Source organism: Nannospalax galili, unplaced genomic scaffold (genome assembly GCF_000622305.1).
Source record: "Nannospalax galili isolate Female #2095 unplaced genomic scaffold, S.galili_v1.0 scaffold833, whole genome shotgun sequence".
Lineage (NCBI taxonomy): Eukaryota > Metazoa > Chordata > Mammalia > Rodentia > Spalacidae > Nannospalax > Nannospalax galili.
In genome coordinates, this window is record NW_008333374.1 from 845,305 (window position 1) to 860,632 (window position 15,328).

General features: G+C 51.7%; 2 protein-coding genes across 2 annotated transcripts in view; one reads left to right on the plus strand and one right to left on the minus strand.

Annotated features, from left to right (window-relative positions):
- Positions 1-2: 2 nt before the first annotated feature.
- On the plus strand, positions 3-9,772 carry Aplp1 (amyloid beta precursor like protein 1; the record flags this gene model as incomplete). The annotated part of the gene is made up of 17 exons (XM_008828080.1): positions 3-83; positions 1,141-1,284; positions 2,287-2,419; positions 2,612-2,724; positions 2,903-3,036; positions 3,148-3,341; positions 3,771-3,901; positions 4,389-4,463; positions 5,248-5,406; positions 5,482-5,610; positions 6,476-6,575; positions 7,710-7,817; positions 8,414-8,437; positions 8,621-8,691; positions 8,915-8,977; positions 9,101-9,244; positions 9,336-9,772. Coding segments are annotated over 17 exons (1,902 nt in total), but the record flags the coding sequence as incomplete, so codon positions are not given.
- A 2,552-nt stretch (positions 9,773-12,324) lies between these two features.
- Positions 12,325-15,328, minus strand: part of Nfkbid (NFKB inhibitor delta) — a 12,670-nt gene continuing 9,666 nt past the window's right edge. Inside the window, exons 11-13 of the mRNA XM_029561098.1 lie at positions 14,806-14,922; positions 14,365-14,529; positions 12,325-12,957 (exon numbers count right to left, since the gene is read on the minus strand). Of these exons, the coding sequence (XP_029416958.1) occupies positions 12,904-12,957; positions 14,365-14,529; positions 14,806-14,922 (336 nt within the window). The 3' untranslated portion in view covers positions 12,325-12,903. The remainder of the gene's footprint in view (positions 12,958-14,364; positions 14,530-14,805; positions 14,923-15,328) is intronic.

Sequence of the window (15,328 nt, forward strand, 5' to 3'; positions counted from 1 at the left end):
TACTGCTGCCACTGTCGCTGCTGCTTCTGCGCGCGCAGCTCGCCGTCGGGAGCCTGGCCGGTGGGAGCCCCGGAGCGGCCGAGGTGAGGCCCGGCCGGGTCCGGGGGCGACGGGGAAGGGGCGGGACCGGGCCTCTGCCCTGGACCCGGGCATGTCGCCCGCAGGAGGCGCAGTCTCTGCAGCCAGGTGACCTGCTCCACGAGCCCCCAACTCTAGGTATTCGCTTCTGCGCGCGCAGCTCGCCGTCGGGAGCCTGGCCGGTGGGAGCCCCGGAGCGGCCGAGGTGAGGCCCGGCCGGGTCCGGGGGCGACGGGGAAGGGGCGGGACCGGGCCTCTGCCCTGGACCCGGGCATGTCGCCCGCAGGAGGCGCAGTCTCTGCAGCCAGGTGACCTGCTCCACGAGCCCCCAACTCTAGGTATTCCTGGGTATCTCCATCATCTGACGTCCCTGCCCCCTCCCACCCGCAACGTAGGACCTGGCTTTTCCAGAGCCCCTGGTCCCAGAAATCCAGCCCATTCCTCAACCCTCTCCTCCTACACGACGCGGCCCCATCCCCTGCCCACCTAAGCATAGCACCCCACCAGCACTTGGATCTAAGAATCCGGATCTCTTGCATCTTCTGAACCCATAGGAGGACTCCCCAAACATCCCAGGAGTCCAGGCCTCCACCCAGTACTCCCCAATCCGGATGTAGCTCGCTAGTCCAGGGGTGCCTAGGCCTGCAGGGAAGCAGGGCCCAGTCGTCTTTGCACCCCCTTAATGGGAACCTGGACTAGGGATGGAGGGAGGAGGGGCCAGAACGCCTGGGTTCTGGGGCCTCCTCCCCCCATGATCAAGTTTAACCCCTTCGGGCTCCAGAGTGAATATGCTGGGGCGGGGGCGGAGCCTGTCTCCCTAGCAACCAGGCCGCGAGAAACCCGAGGGACCTGGGTCACCATAGCAACAGGAGAGCTGGGGCGCCCCCGCCCCACGGGAGCTGTTTCCCAGGGAACAGTCCCTCCACCCTGTCGGTTGTGCAAGTGCTTAGAAGGAGCTGGTCCTGGGGGCCTGAATATCTAGGTTTTAGGGATCAAAGTACTAGACAACCCAAATGCCAACCTTCGCCGGCCCCTCACTGCCGGGTTGGCCTCCTCTTCCAGGCTCCTGGGTCGGCCCAGGTGGCTGGACTATGTGGGCGCCTAACCCTTCACCGGGACCTGCGCACAGGTCGCTGGGAACCAGACCCACAGCGCTCCAGACGCTGTCTCCGGGACCCGCAGCGCGTGCTGGAGTACTGCAGACAGGTGGGCGTGGCCCTCGGGAGGGGCGGGGTCAGGGGGAAAGCATGTCGGAGCTGGGCGGGAGTGGTCCTTAAGGAAGCTAGTTGTGCAAAAGGCGGAGTCCAGGATTTGGAAAGACTGGGGAAACCTGGGGGTCCTAGACCAGCAGAGAGGCGAGGCGAGGCCAGGCGAGGGCACAAACTATCTTGAGAAATCAAGAGGGAGAATTGTGCAAAAACGCCGACTAATAAAGATAGCCTGCGGAGTGGTGGGGTTTAGGAAACGACCATTTAGAAAGGGTGGGCGTGTCAGTGGGCGTGGCCAAAGGAGAGGCGGAGCTAAGGCAAAAAGACCTTTGAAACAAAAGGATGGGGAGCCCTACCTGGGAGTTAGATAGTTAGGAGGTGGGTCTGTAAAAAAGACTAAGACTAAGAGATACTTAGAAGCCAAACAGAGAAAGAGGTAGGGCAGGAAAGAGGGCAAGATCTTTTGAGAAAGAACCCTGATTTCGAGGCAGAGCTGTCCTGAGAAATGGGCTTGGAAAGGTTGAGCCTCGTGGACAGGTGGAGGGACCTTCATAGAGATACTGGACAGGAAAAGCCATGCTGGAGAACTTCGAACTTAGGGGAGAGCACTAAGGAGTGTAATCCATGGGCACCTGAGACTTAGCTACCTAAGGATAGGTAGTTCTACAGAAGATGTCTTTATGAATACTAGAAACTTGCAAAGGGAATGGTCAAGCCTAGACTAGAGAGGCTTAAGTAGGAGAATTGCAGGTTCAAAGCCAGCCTAGGCCTGTAGAGTGAGTTCAAGGCTTTGGAACCTTAGGCGAGACCTGGTCTCAAATAAAAAGTCAAAAAAGGGTTGGGGGTGTAGCTCAGTGGTAGAGTACTTGCTTGGCATGCACAAGGCCCTTAGTTTAATCCCCAGTAACTGCAAAAAAATGGGGGGGGGGGACAGACAGTAAAGAGAGGCATCTGGCAGGGATGGGGCAATGGGTTGATCATTCTTCCCTGGTACCCACAGATGTATCCAGAACTTCACATCGCTCGTGTGGAGCAGGCTGCACAGGCCATTCCCATGGAGCGCTGGTGTGGGGGTACCCGAGGTGGCCGCTGTGCCCACCCCCACCATCAGGTTGTGCCCTTCTACTGCCTGCGTAAGTCACCTGCTGGGGGAGGGGAACTGAAGAGAAGTGTGGGTCTCCCAGAGATGAGGTTCTGAACTTATCTCAGGCCCACGTCAGAAGTGTAGATGCTAGGCAGGCAGACAGACCTCTGGGGATAAAATGCCCAGACTCTGAGGAGTTCTACCCTCAGAGGGTATCACTCTTATGTCTCCCATTCCCCAGCTGGTGAATTTGTGAGTGAGGCCCTGCTAGTGCCTGAAGGCTGCAGGTTCCTACACCAGGAGCGTATGGACCAGTGTGAGAGTTCAACTAAGAGGCATCAGGAGGCACAAGAGGTCAGAACCCTGTTCCACTCACCTCCAGTCCCCAGGACTTAGGAATCCAGACCCTTCCTTCACTAGAATCTAAGAATTCCCACTGGGGTATAGGAATTCCATCCCTCAGCCACTTCCCCCAGAACCAGGTTCACTTCCTCCAATCACCCTATCCTGGCCTCTGCCTCCTCTTCCACAGGCCTGCACCTCCCAGGGCCTCATTCTGCATGGCTCAGGCATGCTTTTGCCCTGTGGCTCCGATCAGTTCCGGGGTGTGGAGTATGTGTGCTGCCCCCCTCCAGCAACCCCAAACCCATCAGGGACAGCAGTTGGGTGAGTGTCAGGGGACCCTCGATGCTCATCCTAAGGCTTCTGAAACTAGGGGTGGGGACTTGGGAGCCTAGCTAGGGATCTTACTGCCTGAGTCTTCTCTTGCTCCCTCAGTGACCCCTCCACCCGGTCCTGGCCCCCCAGGGGTAGAGCAGAGGGAGGTGAGGATGAGGAAGAGGCGGAATCCTTCCTACAGCCAATAGATGATTATTTCGTGGAGCCTCCCCAGGCTGAAGAAGAAGAGGAAGAGGAGGAAGAGGAAAGGGCCTCGCCCACAAGCTCCCACATCCCTGTAGTGGTCAGCAAAGGTGAGGCAGTCTCCCCAGTCCTCCCCAGTCCTTGGGAGTTAGGGTGATATGAGGGAGCCTTAATGTAAAGGTGTTTTCAGGAGTGACCTGATGGGGAGGGGCCCAGTTGGGGGGAGGGAATGGAAGAGATGCCAGCAGCTTTGGATACAGTAGAGATAGGTCAGTCTGTGAAGAACGAAGGAGAGGACCCTGCAAAAGGGTACCTGGAAATGGAGGGGTCATTGGTAGGTCCTCAGGATTGATTTGGCAAAGCTTGGAAGGTTATCTATTCTTGAGCTTTGGAAAAACAGGCCTAGAACTACATCTCCCATGATGCCAGTCAGCAGCTTGTGGCTACATTGGATGCTTGGATGGTCTCCAGTGCATCCTAGGAAATGTAGTTCTCCAGGTAGGAAAGGTGACTTGTTTGCCTGATCCCTGGTCTTGCAGTCACTCCCACCCCAAGGCCCACCGATGGTGTGGATGTTTACTTCGGCATGCCTGGGGAAATCAGTGAGCACGAGGGGTTCCTGAGGGCCAAGATGGACCTGGAGGAGCGTAGGATGCGCCAGATTAATGAGGTGATGATACCAGGGTCCCCAGAACGCTACCACTGTCACAGGATTCCAGAAATACCAGGAAATTCCACACTGACACTACCTCTAAGGGGTACTCAACCATCCTTCAACCCAAGCCCTCAACACTCCCCCCAAGATGGCATTTGATCTCTGACCCACCTAGCATTGCACTGAGTTGCCACCAGTGTCACTCTGATCTATGGCATGGTGACACATTCCTGTAATCCCAGCCCTTGGGAGGCTGAGGCAGGAGGACCTGGAGTTCAAGGCCAGCCTCAACTACATAGTGAGTTTGAGGCCAGCTTTGGCTACATGAGAACCTTTCTCAAAAAACCAGAAACAACAACAAAATATCCTCTGGTATTCCCTCCAGGGAATCCAGGAACCAGTGGGATCAGGAAATCTTCTTAAGTCTTGGAGATGGTTTGGGGGACTCCCTATGTGGATCAGGGTAGATCCTGGGATCCTGAAGCTCTTCTACCCACCCCAGGTGATGCGTGAGTGGGCTATGGCAGACAACCAGTCTAAGAACTTGCCGAAAGCTGACAGGCAGGCCCTGAATGAGGTAGGATGTATTCCTGTGGGTCCCACTCATGCCCATGTCCACTACTGGGAGCGCATTAGCCATTTCAGCCCCTTCTAACTTACCTTGGCCCTTCCCAGCCCTCCATATTTGGCAATGCCCCATGTCTACTGGGGATCAAACCCAGAGCCTGGTACATGCTGGGCAACCACTATACCACTGAACTACAACTCTGTCTTTAGCCCTATCTTACTAGAGTGTCCATTGAGGGCTGGCTTTTGAATCCTCTCCCAAATGGAGCACTTTCTTCTTTGAAGTATTTATGTCCCAGTTGGCCATGCCCTCTTGCTGTGGTCCTATCCCTCTGATTTCACTTTTCCTCAGCCCCTCCCTAATAAGCCCTGCCTCCTAACTCTTGGCCCTACCTCCCTCAACCTTGCTCTTGTGCTGCCCTACACAAGCGGACCTGATTCTGTCAGCCCCTATTCCAACCCTGGCCCCAGTTCATTAGTATCATGGCCTGTCTGGTGTAGCCCTGCCCAATCCTGCAGCCTCGCCTTCCCTTATACCTTAATATCTGACCAGTTCTGTTACCGGATTTTCCCCACCTAATCTTACAGCCTGTACCCTCAGACTGGCTTCCAGGAGCTTAACCCTGCCCTAACTCTACCTGAGCCCATAGCTCATCCCTTCCATTGAGCCTCACACCCCAGGAGTCTGTCAATAAGGAGACCCATTGAATCCCCCCACACCTGCCCTAGACTCACTTTAACCCAAGTTTTCACCCATCTTCTGTCTCCTGCCCCTGTACCCACACCCTCACCAGCACTTCCAGTCCATTCTTCAGACCCTGGAGGAGCAAGTGTCTGGTGAGCGACAGCGCCTGGTGGAAACTCATGCCACCAGAGTCATCGCCCTGATCAATGACCAGCGCCGAGCTGCCCTGGAAGGTTTCCTGGCAGCATTGCAGGGCGATCCACCTCAGGTAAGGTGGCTCCTGGGACAAACAGCAGATAATAAGGGTTAGGGCCAGCCTGGGCAGCCTTTGTCCTTCCCACAGGCAGAGCGAGTTCTGATGGCCCTGCGACGGTACCTGCGTGCAGAGCAGAAGGAGCAGAGGCACACTCTGAGGCACTACCAGCACGTGGCCGCTGTGGACCCTGAGAAGGCCCAGCAGATGCGCTTCCAGGTGCACACATTATTTCCAGTCCCCAGATGCCTCCCTCCCAGGCCTCAGACCCCATCCTTCAGATTCATCTCTTGATGCTCATTTCCTGTTTGTACCCCTTCAACATCCCTGGAACCTCCCTTTTTTTTGCCTCAAGCCTCTTTCCACCCCTCCACTCCACTTCCTGTCCCTTCACTCCCTACTTCCTGGTGCTGGAACCTATCCTCTATCCTGTCCTTTGCTTTTGGACTCCCTTCTTGCCCCTAAGATTCCTACTTCCTGCCCCTTGGAATCCTACTTCCTGTCTCATGGATTCCTACTTCCTGTCCCTGGGACTTCTTCCTTTCCCAGAACCCTCTTGAACCTTGTACCTGTCCCTCACCCTGCCTTCATTCCTAGCCCCACGTGTTTTCCCGAGAACCTCTGTTGTATGCCCTCAGATTCGAATTAAAAGTTCTCTTCCGGTCCACAAATTCTCGTCTGCGCTCTTGAATGTCAAGCCTTACCTCCACCAGTCACGCCTCATGACTTCCTATACCGATCCTGTCTCCCCTGCCACCTGCACATCCCACTGCCCCAATCTGCTTCCTGCATCTATACCTTGTTTCTCGCGTCCTACACATATCTTGCCTCCTGTGCCTCACTTTTCTGGGGACCACTCCTTTTCCTCGTACCTGTCCCTCCCTTTTCCAAGTCGCTCACGCCTGGTCTTTTTTATATCTCTTCCTTCTCTCTGTGGCCCGCTTCCTTAGTGACTTCTTCCTAATGGCCCAGTGCTAACCCACTTCCGGTCTGCTCATTTCCTTGGACCCTTTTGAATTTCTCCTTCATCTTACCTCTTCTCCAGCCTGTACTGCCTGGTTCATCCTTCACACTCACTCCACAGGTACAGACCCACCTTCAGGTGATTGAAGAAAGGATGAATCAGAGCCTGGGGCTGCTTGACCAGAACCCCCACTTGGCTCAGGAGCTGCGGCCCCAGATCCGTGAGTGCCTATTACCCATGACCCCCCCCTTTCCAACTCTGAGGACAAGCTTTTTAACTCCCAATCCACAACTTGCCACTCTTCATTTAAACCACACTAGAACTTGCTGATTCAAATTGAGACATTTTTCTTTGCTCTTAATTTTAATAATTTTCTTCCATTTGGTCTGGGTTCGGCTAGTTGTTTTTTTTTAGTTATCAGTGGTCAACTGTGCAGATAGAATTCTGTTTTCATGTTTTGAGACACACTGACACATCTGACACTATGCAGACTAGGCTAGCCTTGAGCTTTCAGCAGTCTTCCTGCCTCTGCCTCCAAGTACCGAGATTATAGGCATGTGCTACCATACCTGGCTAGATTTTTTTTTTCACTTTTTATTTTATTTTATTTTTTTGGTCTTTTTGGGACAGGGTGTCTCTGTAGTCCCAGCTGGCCTGGAACTCACTACGTAGTCCAGGCTGGCCTTGAACTCACAGAGATCCGCCTGCCTCTGCCTCCCCAGTGCTGGGACTAAAGGGATGCGCCACCACGCCGGCTTTATTTGTATTTTTTATGTGTATGGATGTTTTGCCTCCATGTATGTAAGTGTACCACATGCACGCAAACCCACACAGGCCAGAAGATGGTGTCGGATCTCCTGGAACTGGAGTGACAGATGATTGTTAGCTACCAACTGGGTGCTGGTTCTTCTGCAAGAGCAGCCAGTGCTCTTAACTGCTGCTGAGCCATCTCTCCAGTCCCTGGAGTCATTTTTTTAGGGGGGGTGGAACCCAGAGCTTTATGCATGATAAGCAAGTGTACCCCTGGCTTCTGGAGCCCACATTCTGTTGCTTAAAACAAATTACATGTCCAGTCCAGATTCAAGGAAGGAACATCCACAAGAGCTTGAGTACAAGAAAGTATTACCCTGAATAGCCCAGGTCTAGTGTGACTTCCTTCCAGACATCCCCTGCCTTGGGACTTCAACCTCCATCTTCCCTGCCAGAGGCACCTTCACCCAGCTCCTACACTTAGAGCTGCCGCTCTGATCTCCCAACCATTCTACTATTATTAGGGTGTCCTTCACGTACCCCTTTTGTTTGTGGAGTTGCTAGGCTCACCCCCCTCAACCACCTTTCTGCATGTCCCCTTCAGAGGAGCTCCTCCACTCTGAACACCTGGGTCCCGATGAATTGGAGGCCTCCGTGCCCGGGAGCAGCAGCGAGGACAAGGGTGGGCTTCAGCCTCCAGACTCCAAGGATGGTGAGTGAGCCTAGCTATAGATAACCCGCCCTTGGGAGGTAAGCCTCCTTTCTTTTTCTTTGTGATGTTGGGTTCTTTGGCCTGAAGGAACCCAGGGTTTTGTGCATGCTAGGCAAGCACTCTACCACCGAGAAATTTCAATCCTCTTTGTACTTAAAGAAAAAAAAAATTGAGACAAAGTCTTACTAAGTTGCCCAGGCTGGCCTTAAAATCACTCTGTAACCCAGGCAGGCTTTGCCTAATGTCTCAGCCTCTGGTAGCTAAGATTACAGGCATATGTCATCAGGTTCAGCTCACTGTGTAGTCTAGCCTGGCCTCAAACTTGTGATTGTCCTATTAAGCCTCCCAAATTCTGGGATTACAAGTGTATCGCCATACCCAGATTCTAGCACTCGTTCTAATTCTCTAAGGTCTGGGGCTGTCGGTGCCACCACAGTGAGTGGAAAGGGATAAGGAGGGCTACCTGAGGGTGTGGGGTCTCTGTAGAGTCTTTGGTCCCCCTTCCTCGGTCCCCGGAAGGATGTTTCTCTATTTTTTTCTTTGACGGCTTTCTCTCTTTACTGTTGCACCCACCTTGTCCCTGTGGTTGCCAGCAGACACCCCAGTGACCCTTCCAAAAGGTAAGTGCCACACAGCATAGACCGCAGTCAGTAAATCCCAGTGAACACTATGAACACCAAAGGGAAAAGGGTCCATATATCAGGAAGCCCACGCCACCTAGTGTGGAATCTGGTGCCCTCTCTGACCCCTTCTGAGGTATCTGGACCCTCAAGATTGAGATGGGACTTGGTGGGGGGGGGCAGGGTCCACAGATCAAGATGCTTCATCCTCTGGAAAAGAGAAGCTGTCCCCACTGGAGCAGTATGAACAAAAGGTAAGGAAGTGGGAGACCTGCGGGTATCCAAGGGAAGACAGGGTCCAGATAAGGGTCTGGACCCAGGGTGGAGGGCGGCTGGAAGCTTGGATCCCTTGGTCTAAGTCAAGAGGGGAGACTGAGGACATGGACTTAGGATTCCAGGAAAGGAGAGGGCTGGGGGGATACCCTCCTGAGCCTTTAGGGTATAAAGTGGGGTCCATAATACCTCCTGCTCCCCCAGGTGAATGCATCTGTTCCAAGGGGTTTTCCCTTCCACTCATCGGAGATCCAGCGGGATGAGCTGGTAAGAGGAGGCAGATCCTAGGGGGAGAGGTCAGAGGTCAATGTCTAGGCTGTGGCCTCCAAAGCCACGCAAGATCCCGATGTGCCTCAAAGATGCCCATAATCCCATCTCCTTGCCCCACAGGCACCAGCTGGGACTGGTGTGTCCCGAGAGGCTGTGTCCGGTCTGCTGATCATGGGAGCTGGAGGGGGCTCCCTCATTGTCCTGTCCCTGCTGCTTCTCCGAAAGAAGAAGCCCTATGGGGCTATCAGCCATGGAGTGGTAGAGGTGAGAGGCACAGAGGCATCGGTAGTGTGGGTAGGGGTGGACCTGCAGCTAGACACCCCAGGCACTGAGCCATCCCCTGGCCTTGTTGCAGGTAGACCCAATGCTGACCTTGGAGGAGCAGCAGCTCCGGGAACTTCAGCGGCATGGCTATGAGAACCCCACTTACCGCTTCCTGGAGGAACGACCCTGAACCTGCCCCATGCTGCCTACAGCTGAGCCCAGCTGAGAGGCTCCCTCTCCCTAGAGCCTTGAACCCCAAATCCCAGTCTCTGGTGCGGGGAGGAGGTCTTAACAAATTCATTCTTCTTTCTCCCTCCCAATTCCCAGTTCCATCCCCTTAGAAAATCCCCACGTATTTTCAGCTGCTGCCTCACTAGGGACCTCCTCACCTTAATTTATTTTATAAGTTAATTTATTGCTCCTTAAGGTGACCAGCACCTGGGTCCCAGTGTCTGTCGCTCCCCGGAATTCACTGTTCCACGTTTCCCCATCTAACATCCCAATAAAGTCCTCTTCTCCACCAAGCCATCCTTTGTGTCCATTGGAGAATCAATGTGTAAACACAGCTGGACACTAGTATCCATCTCTACCTAGGCCTTTGCAGGTCTTTATACTGGATGAGGGCTCTTTAAATCTGGGCGGGGTCTGTGGGAAGGACTAGGATGCAGTGAGGCGGGACCCAGCCTTAGCTGGGCTTTCTGCCCTATCCAGGTGCTTTCCATGGTGCTGAATGGGTTGTGACTTCCAGGCCTCTGCAGGCTGCCGGGCTGTACCACAAAGAGGGAGGGCCATGGCTAATTTCTCCAGCTTTTACTTAACGGACAAGTCACTCCACTCCAGCCTGCGAGCCTGGGGCCCTGTGAGTCTGGGAGTGTTCGTTTGTTCATTCATTTGTTGAGATAGGGCCTCATATGGGGCCCAGACTGGTCTCAGATTCACCATTTAGCCAGGATGACCTTGAACTCCAGTTTCTTTTGCCGCCACCTCCAAAGTGTTGGTATTACAGATGTGTGCATCACACCTGGGCCTGAGAATCTACAGATACTCTTCCCATTCCCCAAAGTCTTCATTGCTTTGTGGGGGTGGGGAGTTCATACAATCCCCTTGAGGCATGAATATCCCAGAGCCTTGTGGAGCATGCTAGTCAAGCGCTCCATCAGTAAGCTACATCACCAGCCCTTGGTGTCTGCACACCATCCATAAATCCAAGAGATATATATGTGATGCTTACATTACCTATTGAACCCTCTTGAGTTCCAGTTTGTGACATGCTAGGATTAACCCTCGCCACATACTGTTACCTGTCCCGAGAGGTAAAAGGGTTATTTGTGAAGAAATTTTAACTATATCTGCTACTTAGCAAGTTTTCAATACATTTTAAAACATATTGGAGGAGATATTGGGAAATATAGGTCATTTCTAGAGTGCTTGTCTTGAAATTCTGGGTCCAATTCCCATTACTACATAAAGTAGGAGTGGTAATACATACTTGTAATCCCAGCACTGAGGAGGTAGAGGATCAGAAGTTCAAGGTCGGCCCAAAAGATGGGTAAAGGTGTTTGCTACCAAACCTGATGACCTGAGTTCAGTCCCCAGGACCCACATGGTAGAGGGATAGAATCATCTCCCACAAGTTGTGCTGTGACCTCCCCCTGCCCCACATGTACATAAATCAATAGATGCAATAACAAAAGAAGTTCAAAATCATCCTCAGCAAAATACAACTTCCAGATCAATCTAAGCAATCTACATGAAACCCTGTCTAAGTAAATAAATACATGAATAAAAACAGTTTTTTAAGTTCAAGGTCAGGGTTTGGAGAGATGGCTCAGCAGTTAAGAGCACTTGTAAGCTAGGCAGGGTGGTACATGCCTTTAATCCCAGCACTTGGGAAGCAGATGCAGGTGGATCTCTGTGAGATCAAGGCCAGTCTAGACTACAAAATGAGTTCCAGGTCAGCCAGGGCTACCTAGTGTGACCCTGTCTCAAAAAAAAAAAACAAAAACAAAAAAACAAAACAAAAAGCAAAGAGCACTTGTTCTTGAAGATGACTGGGATCGGTTCCCAGCATCCACAACAGATCACAACAACCTGTAACTCCAGTTCCAGATGATCCAACTCCCTCTTCTCACCTTCAAGGGTGTTACATACACATGGTACCCATACATGCAGGCAAAACACTCATACATAATCATTTTTTGTAAGTTCAAGGTCATCCTCTACTATGTAAAGTGTTTAAGAATAGTCTGGGCTTCATGAGACCCTATCCCAAAACAAAATTACATTCTTGAGACAAAACGTTTATGATACTTTGTGCTATGGCACTGTCCCAAGCTTGAAAAAAAAAAAAAAAGTACATTGGGGAATTCCAGTCATATCTACCTTTTACCTCTTTGATATGGTAGATTTGCCTCTTTAACACAATTGCCCAGCAGATGGCAGTCATGTGCCAGATTCCAGTATCAGTGCATTACAATTTTCTGACAGATGGCCTGGGGAGGGAGTGCCTATTTCTAACTCTCCCAAAGGCCTTATGAGCTAACAGAGGTTCTTCATAAAACATCCATGTCAATACAGGTCATGTATATTAAGTACACACTGGTAGGTGTAAAGAGGAAGAAACCTGTATAATGTGAGTTGCATGCCGCACCACAGCCCATTAGAGAACTTGGTTTGTATCATAGTGGTTTCATCTTTATTACATACATAGTGTACCTTAGTGGTTAGATCTTTATTAAACTCAGAGGAGCCTGACAGAAATTTCCCACTATGCCAAAAGGAAAACAGCCTCACAACCACCCTTGATTAATAAAGCTTACAGCCTAATGGCATTGTTCAATTATTTTTTTTACATTTGTTTAGTGTGTGCATGTGCACACACACTTGTGTGCATATGTGTATATGTGTAGAGGACAGAAGAGTTCATTTTCTCCTTCCACCATGAGTTCCAGGGATGGAACCCAGTGTAAGCTACATGTCCCACCAGCACATTTGTCCAAATGTGACCCCCTTCAGTGAGGCATCAGAACCACTTTCCCTCAACAATATGCCCCAACCGCCCACAAATGAGACCACAACAGTTCAAGTCCAAATCGAGTTTAATTGGGAGCTTCAGGGATACACAGATTAAGGGGAGCGATTCATTAGGGGTACTAGGGTCTGGAACATTGAGTTCTGAATGGACAAAGCAGCCAGAATTCAGGGCACACTAATCCTGGAGGGTCCTTTCAGTGGGTCAGGGGTGTAGGTCCTGGGTAGGAGCCTTGATGGGATAGTATTGGGATCCCATAAGGGGAGACTCCATCTCCATCCCCGTTTCTGGGATTGTAGGGTTGAGTCCAGGTAGAGGATCAGCTGATCCAGTTAGGATAGGGTTTAAAGGCTTCTAGGGTGTTTCACAGAAACAGTCAAGGGGCCTCGATTTCACAGAAATCATTCAAAAGGCCCCTTGTAGGGGGAGGGGGTATCACACCATTCCAAATATTGGGGACTGTTCGCCCCCTCCCCAGCGCCACTTTGAGGTTTTAATGTAAGACCCTAATGGCAGGATATTCCATACATATATATATTATCACAGATCTGCAACATGAGCATACGCTGACTGTCCAACGGGACGGTGGGGACTGGAAAAATCAGTCCAGGTTCTGGATTTGAGAGTCCTAAGAGGACAAGCCTGGGGGTGCCACACGGCTTCTCTTCAATAGCTGCCGGAGCTGTGGGCAAACAAGGTAGAGTGAGACATGAAGGAGGCTGGGTGCATGTGTGAGGCTTGGGGAGGGTTCAGGAGGGTGTGGGAGGGCATGTCCCACACAGACGTATGAACAAGAGTGGGGTCAGTAGGGTTGGGAGACCACAAGTCTAAAGTCAAGATCTGGGGTTGAGGTCACAAGTGGTGGTACATGCTTATAATCCCAGTACTTGAGGTGGCTAAGGCAGGAACTAGGTCAGCCAAGGTTATATATCTGAGACCCACTTGGGATTGGGTATGAACCTTTGTCTGACTTCAGACTTTGGTAGACAGTCAGAAGCCTGAATGGGTGTTCTGGATAGCTTCAGTTGTCAACTTGACACACTTGGGAAGAGGGAACCTCAGTTGGGGAATTTCCTCAATTGGATTGGCCTGTGGGCATGTCTATGAGGCATGATTTTCTTCACTGTTGAGTGATGTGGGAGGGCTCAGCCCACTGTGGGTGGTGCCATACCTGGGCAGGTGGTCCTGGCTTATATAAGAAAGCAGGCTGGTAGCTGGGTATGGTGACACATGTCTTTAATCCCAGGACTCAGGAGGTAGAGACAGGCAGATCTCTGTGAGTTCAAGGCCAGCCTGGTCTACATAGTGAGTTCCAGGCCAGTTGGGACTACAGGGAGACCCTGCCTCAAAAAGACAAAGAAAAAAGAAAGCAGGCTGGGCACAGGCCAGAGAAGAAAGCCAGTAAGCAGCGCTCCTCTGTGGCCTGTGCTTCCATTCCTGCCTCCAGTTTTCTGCCTTGGCGTCCCTTGCTGATGGACTGTGATAAGCCAAATAAACCCCTTCCTTCCCAAGTTGGTTTTGGTTAGTGTTTCATCATAGGAAGAGAATGCAAACTAGAACAGTGGGCAATATAAAGAAAGGTTTTGCTGGTTGGGTTCCCACCTTAGGGTCAGCACTGAATGGGAGTCAAAGGCAGAGGCAAGGGTCAGAAGTCACCCTTAAGGTCAGGACCCAGGGTTGGGGACAGGGTTCAGAGGTCCCAATAGGGGACTGAAGGTCACATCCTGAGGTCAAGATTCAGAGTTTGGAGTACATGGAGTGGAGGTCAGAAGGAGTCACCACTCTGAAGTGTAGGGTCAGACACTAAGGTTAGAGGTCGCTTTGGGGCTGATTTTTCTTTCTTTCTTTTTCTTTTTGAGACAGGGTCCAGCTATGTGCAGCCCAGGCTGGCCTCGAACTCTCAATCTTCCTGCCTGAGCCTCCTGAGTACTAGGATTACAGGTGGATACCACTCAGCAGAAGTCACACTTTGAAGTGAAGTTTGAATAGGGACTGAGGTCACCTTCTGCAATTAGACATCACCCTCTAAGTCAAGTTTGGGTGGAGTTAGAGGACCCCCAGTTAGCTTAGGGGTCAGGTCAGTACTCACCCCGTCAGGGCCCGGCCCGGGCCGCAGCAGGTGAACTGGCTGCTCATTTTCCAGGTTGCGCAGAGTTGGGTCCGCTCCAGCCGCCAACAGATGCCTCACAATGGCCTCCTGGGGCGGCCCAGGGGGCAGGGCAGCTGCCATGTGGAGGGCTGTGTTCCCATGAGCCTGCAACCATAAAGGGAAGATGAATGGGGACACGGAACCAGCTGCCTGGGCCTTCTAAAGTGCATTTAAAGTGCATTCTGTATCCTGCCACATCTACACCCCACACATCCCCATCACAGCCACACTCCACCCACTCCTCTCTGTCTTGTACACATTCTTCACACATCCTACACATTGTACCCTATATATCCACAGCTCATAGGACCCCAACACCTCACTCCGCCCCTCACTACTGTATCTTATACCATTGGCACAGCACAACTTATGCCACCCCACCTTCATGTTGACAAAAGCCCGCAGGTCCGCCCTGGGCAGCTCCAGCAGCAACTGGACCAGGGTGGGGTTGGCAGCCTGCACAGCCAAGTGCAGAACTGTCTTGTTGCTCTTGATCTCCTGTGGGGAGGAAAATGGCAGAGGTCAGGCCAGTCTTCCCCTTAGTTTCCTATCCAAGAAACCTGAGAGACATTAGGGGTGCCTTCCGCAGTTGTCTACCACACAAAGAGCACAGTTAAGGGAGAATGACAATTCACAACAGACGTATCACAGAACTCTACATTTATTATGATAATTTTCCAGTTCAAGAGTCTTTGAGAAACAAGGTTCTTTTTCCAATTCCTTGAAGGCACTCTCTGGACTAGCAGTTGACCTATTGAACACATTAATATGCACCACATCCCATATAGACTATACTGTATCATAAGCACTGGAGTTGGGTGGCATTAATTAGTGGGTTGACTAAGCCCATATCCAGTGCAACATTGATCTATTTCCTTCATATTTTGGAAAAAAAAAAAAAAAT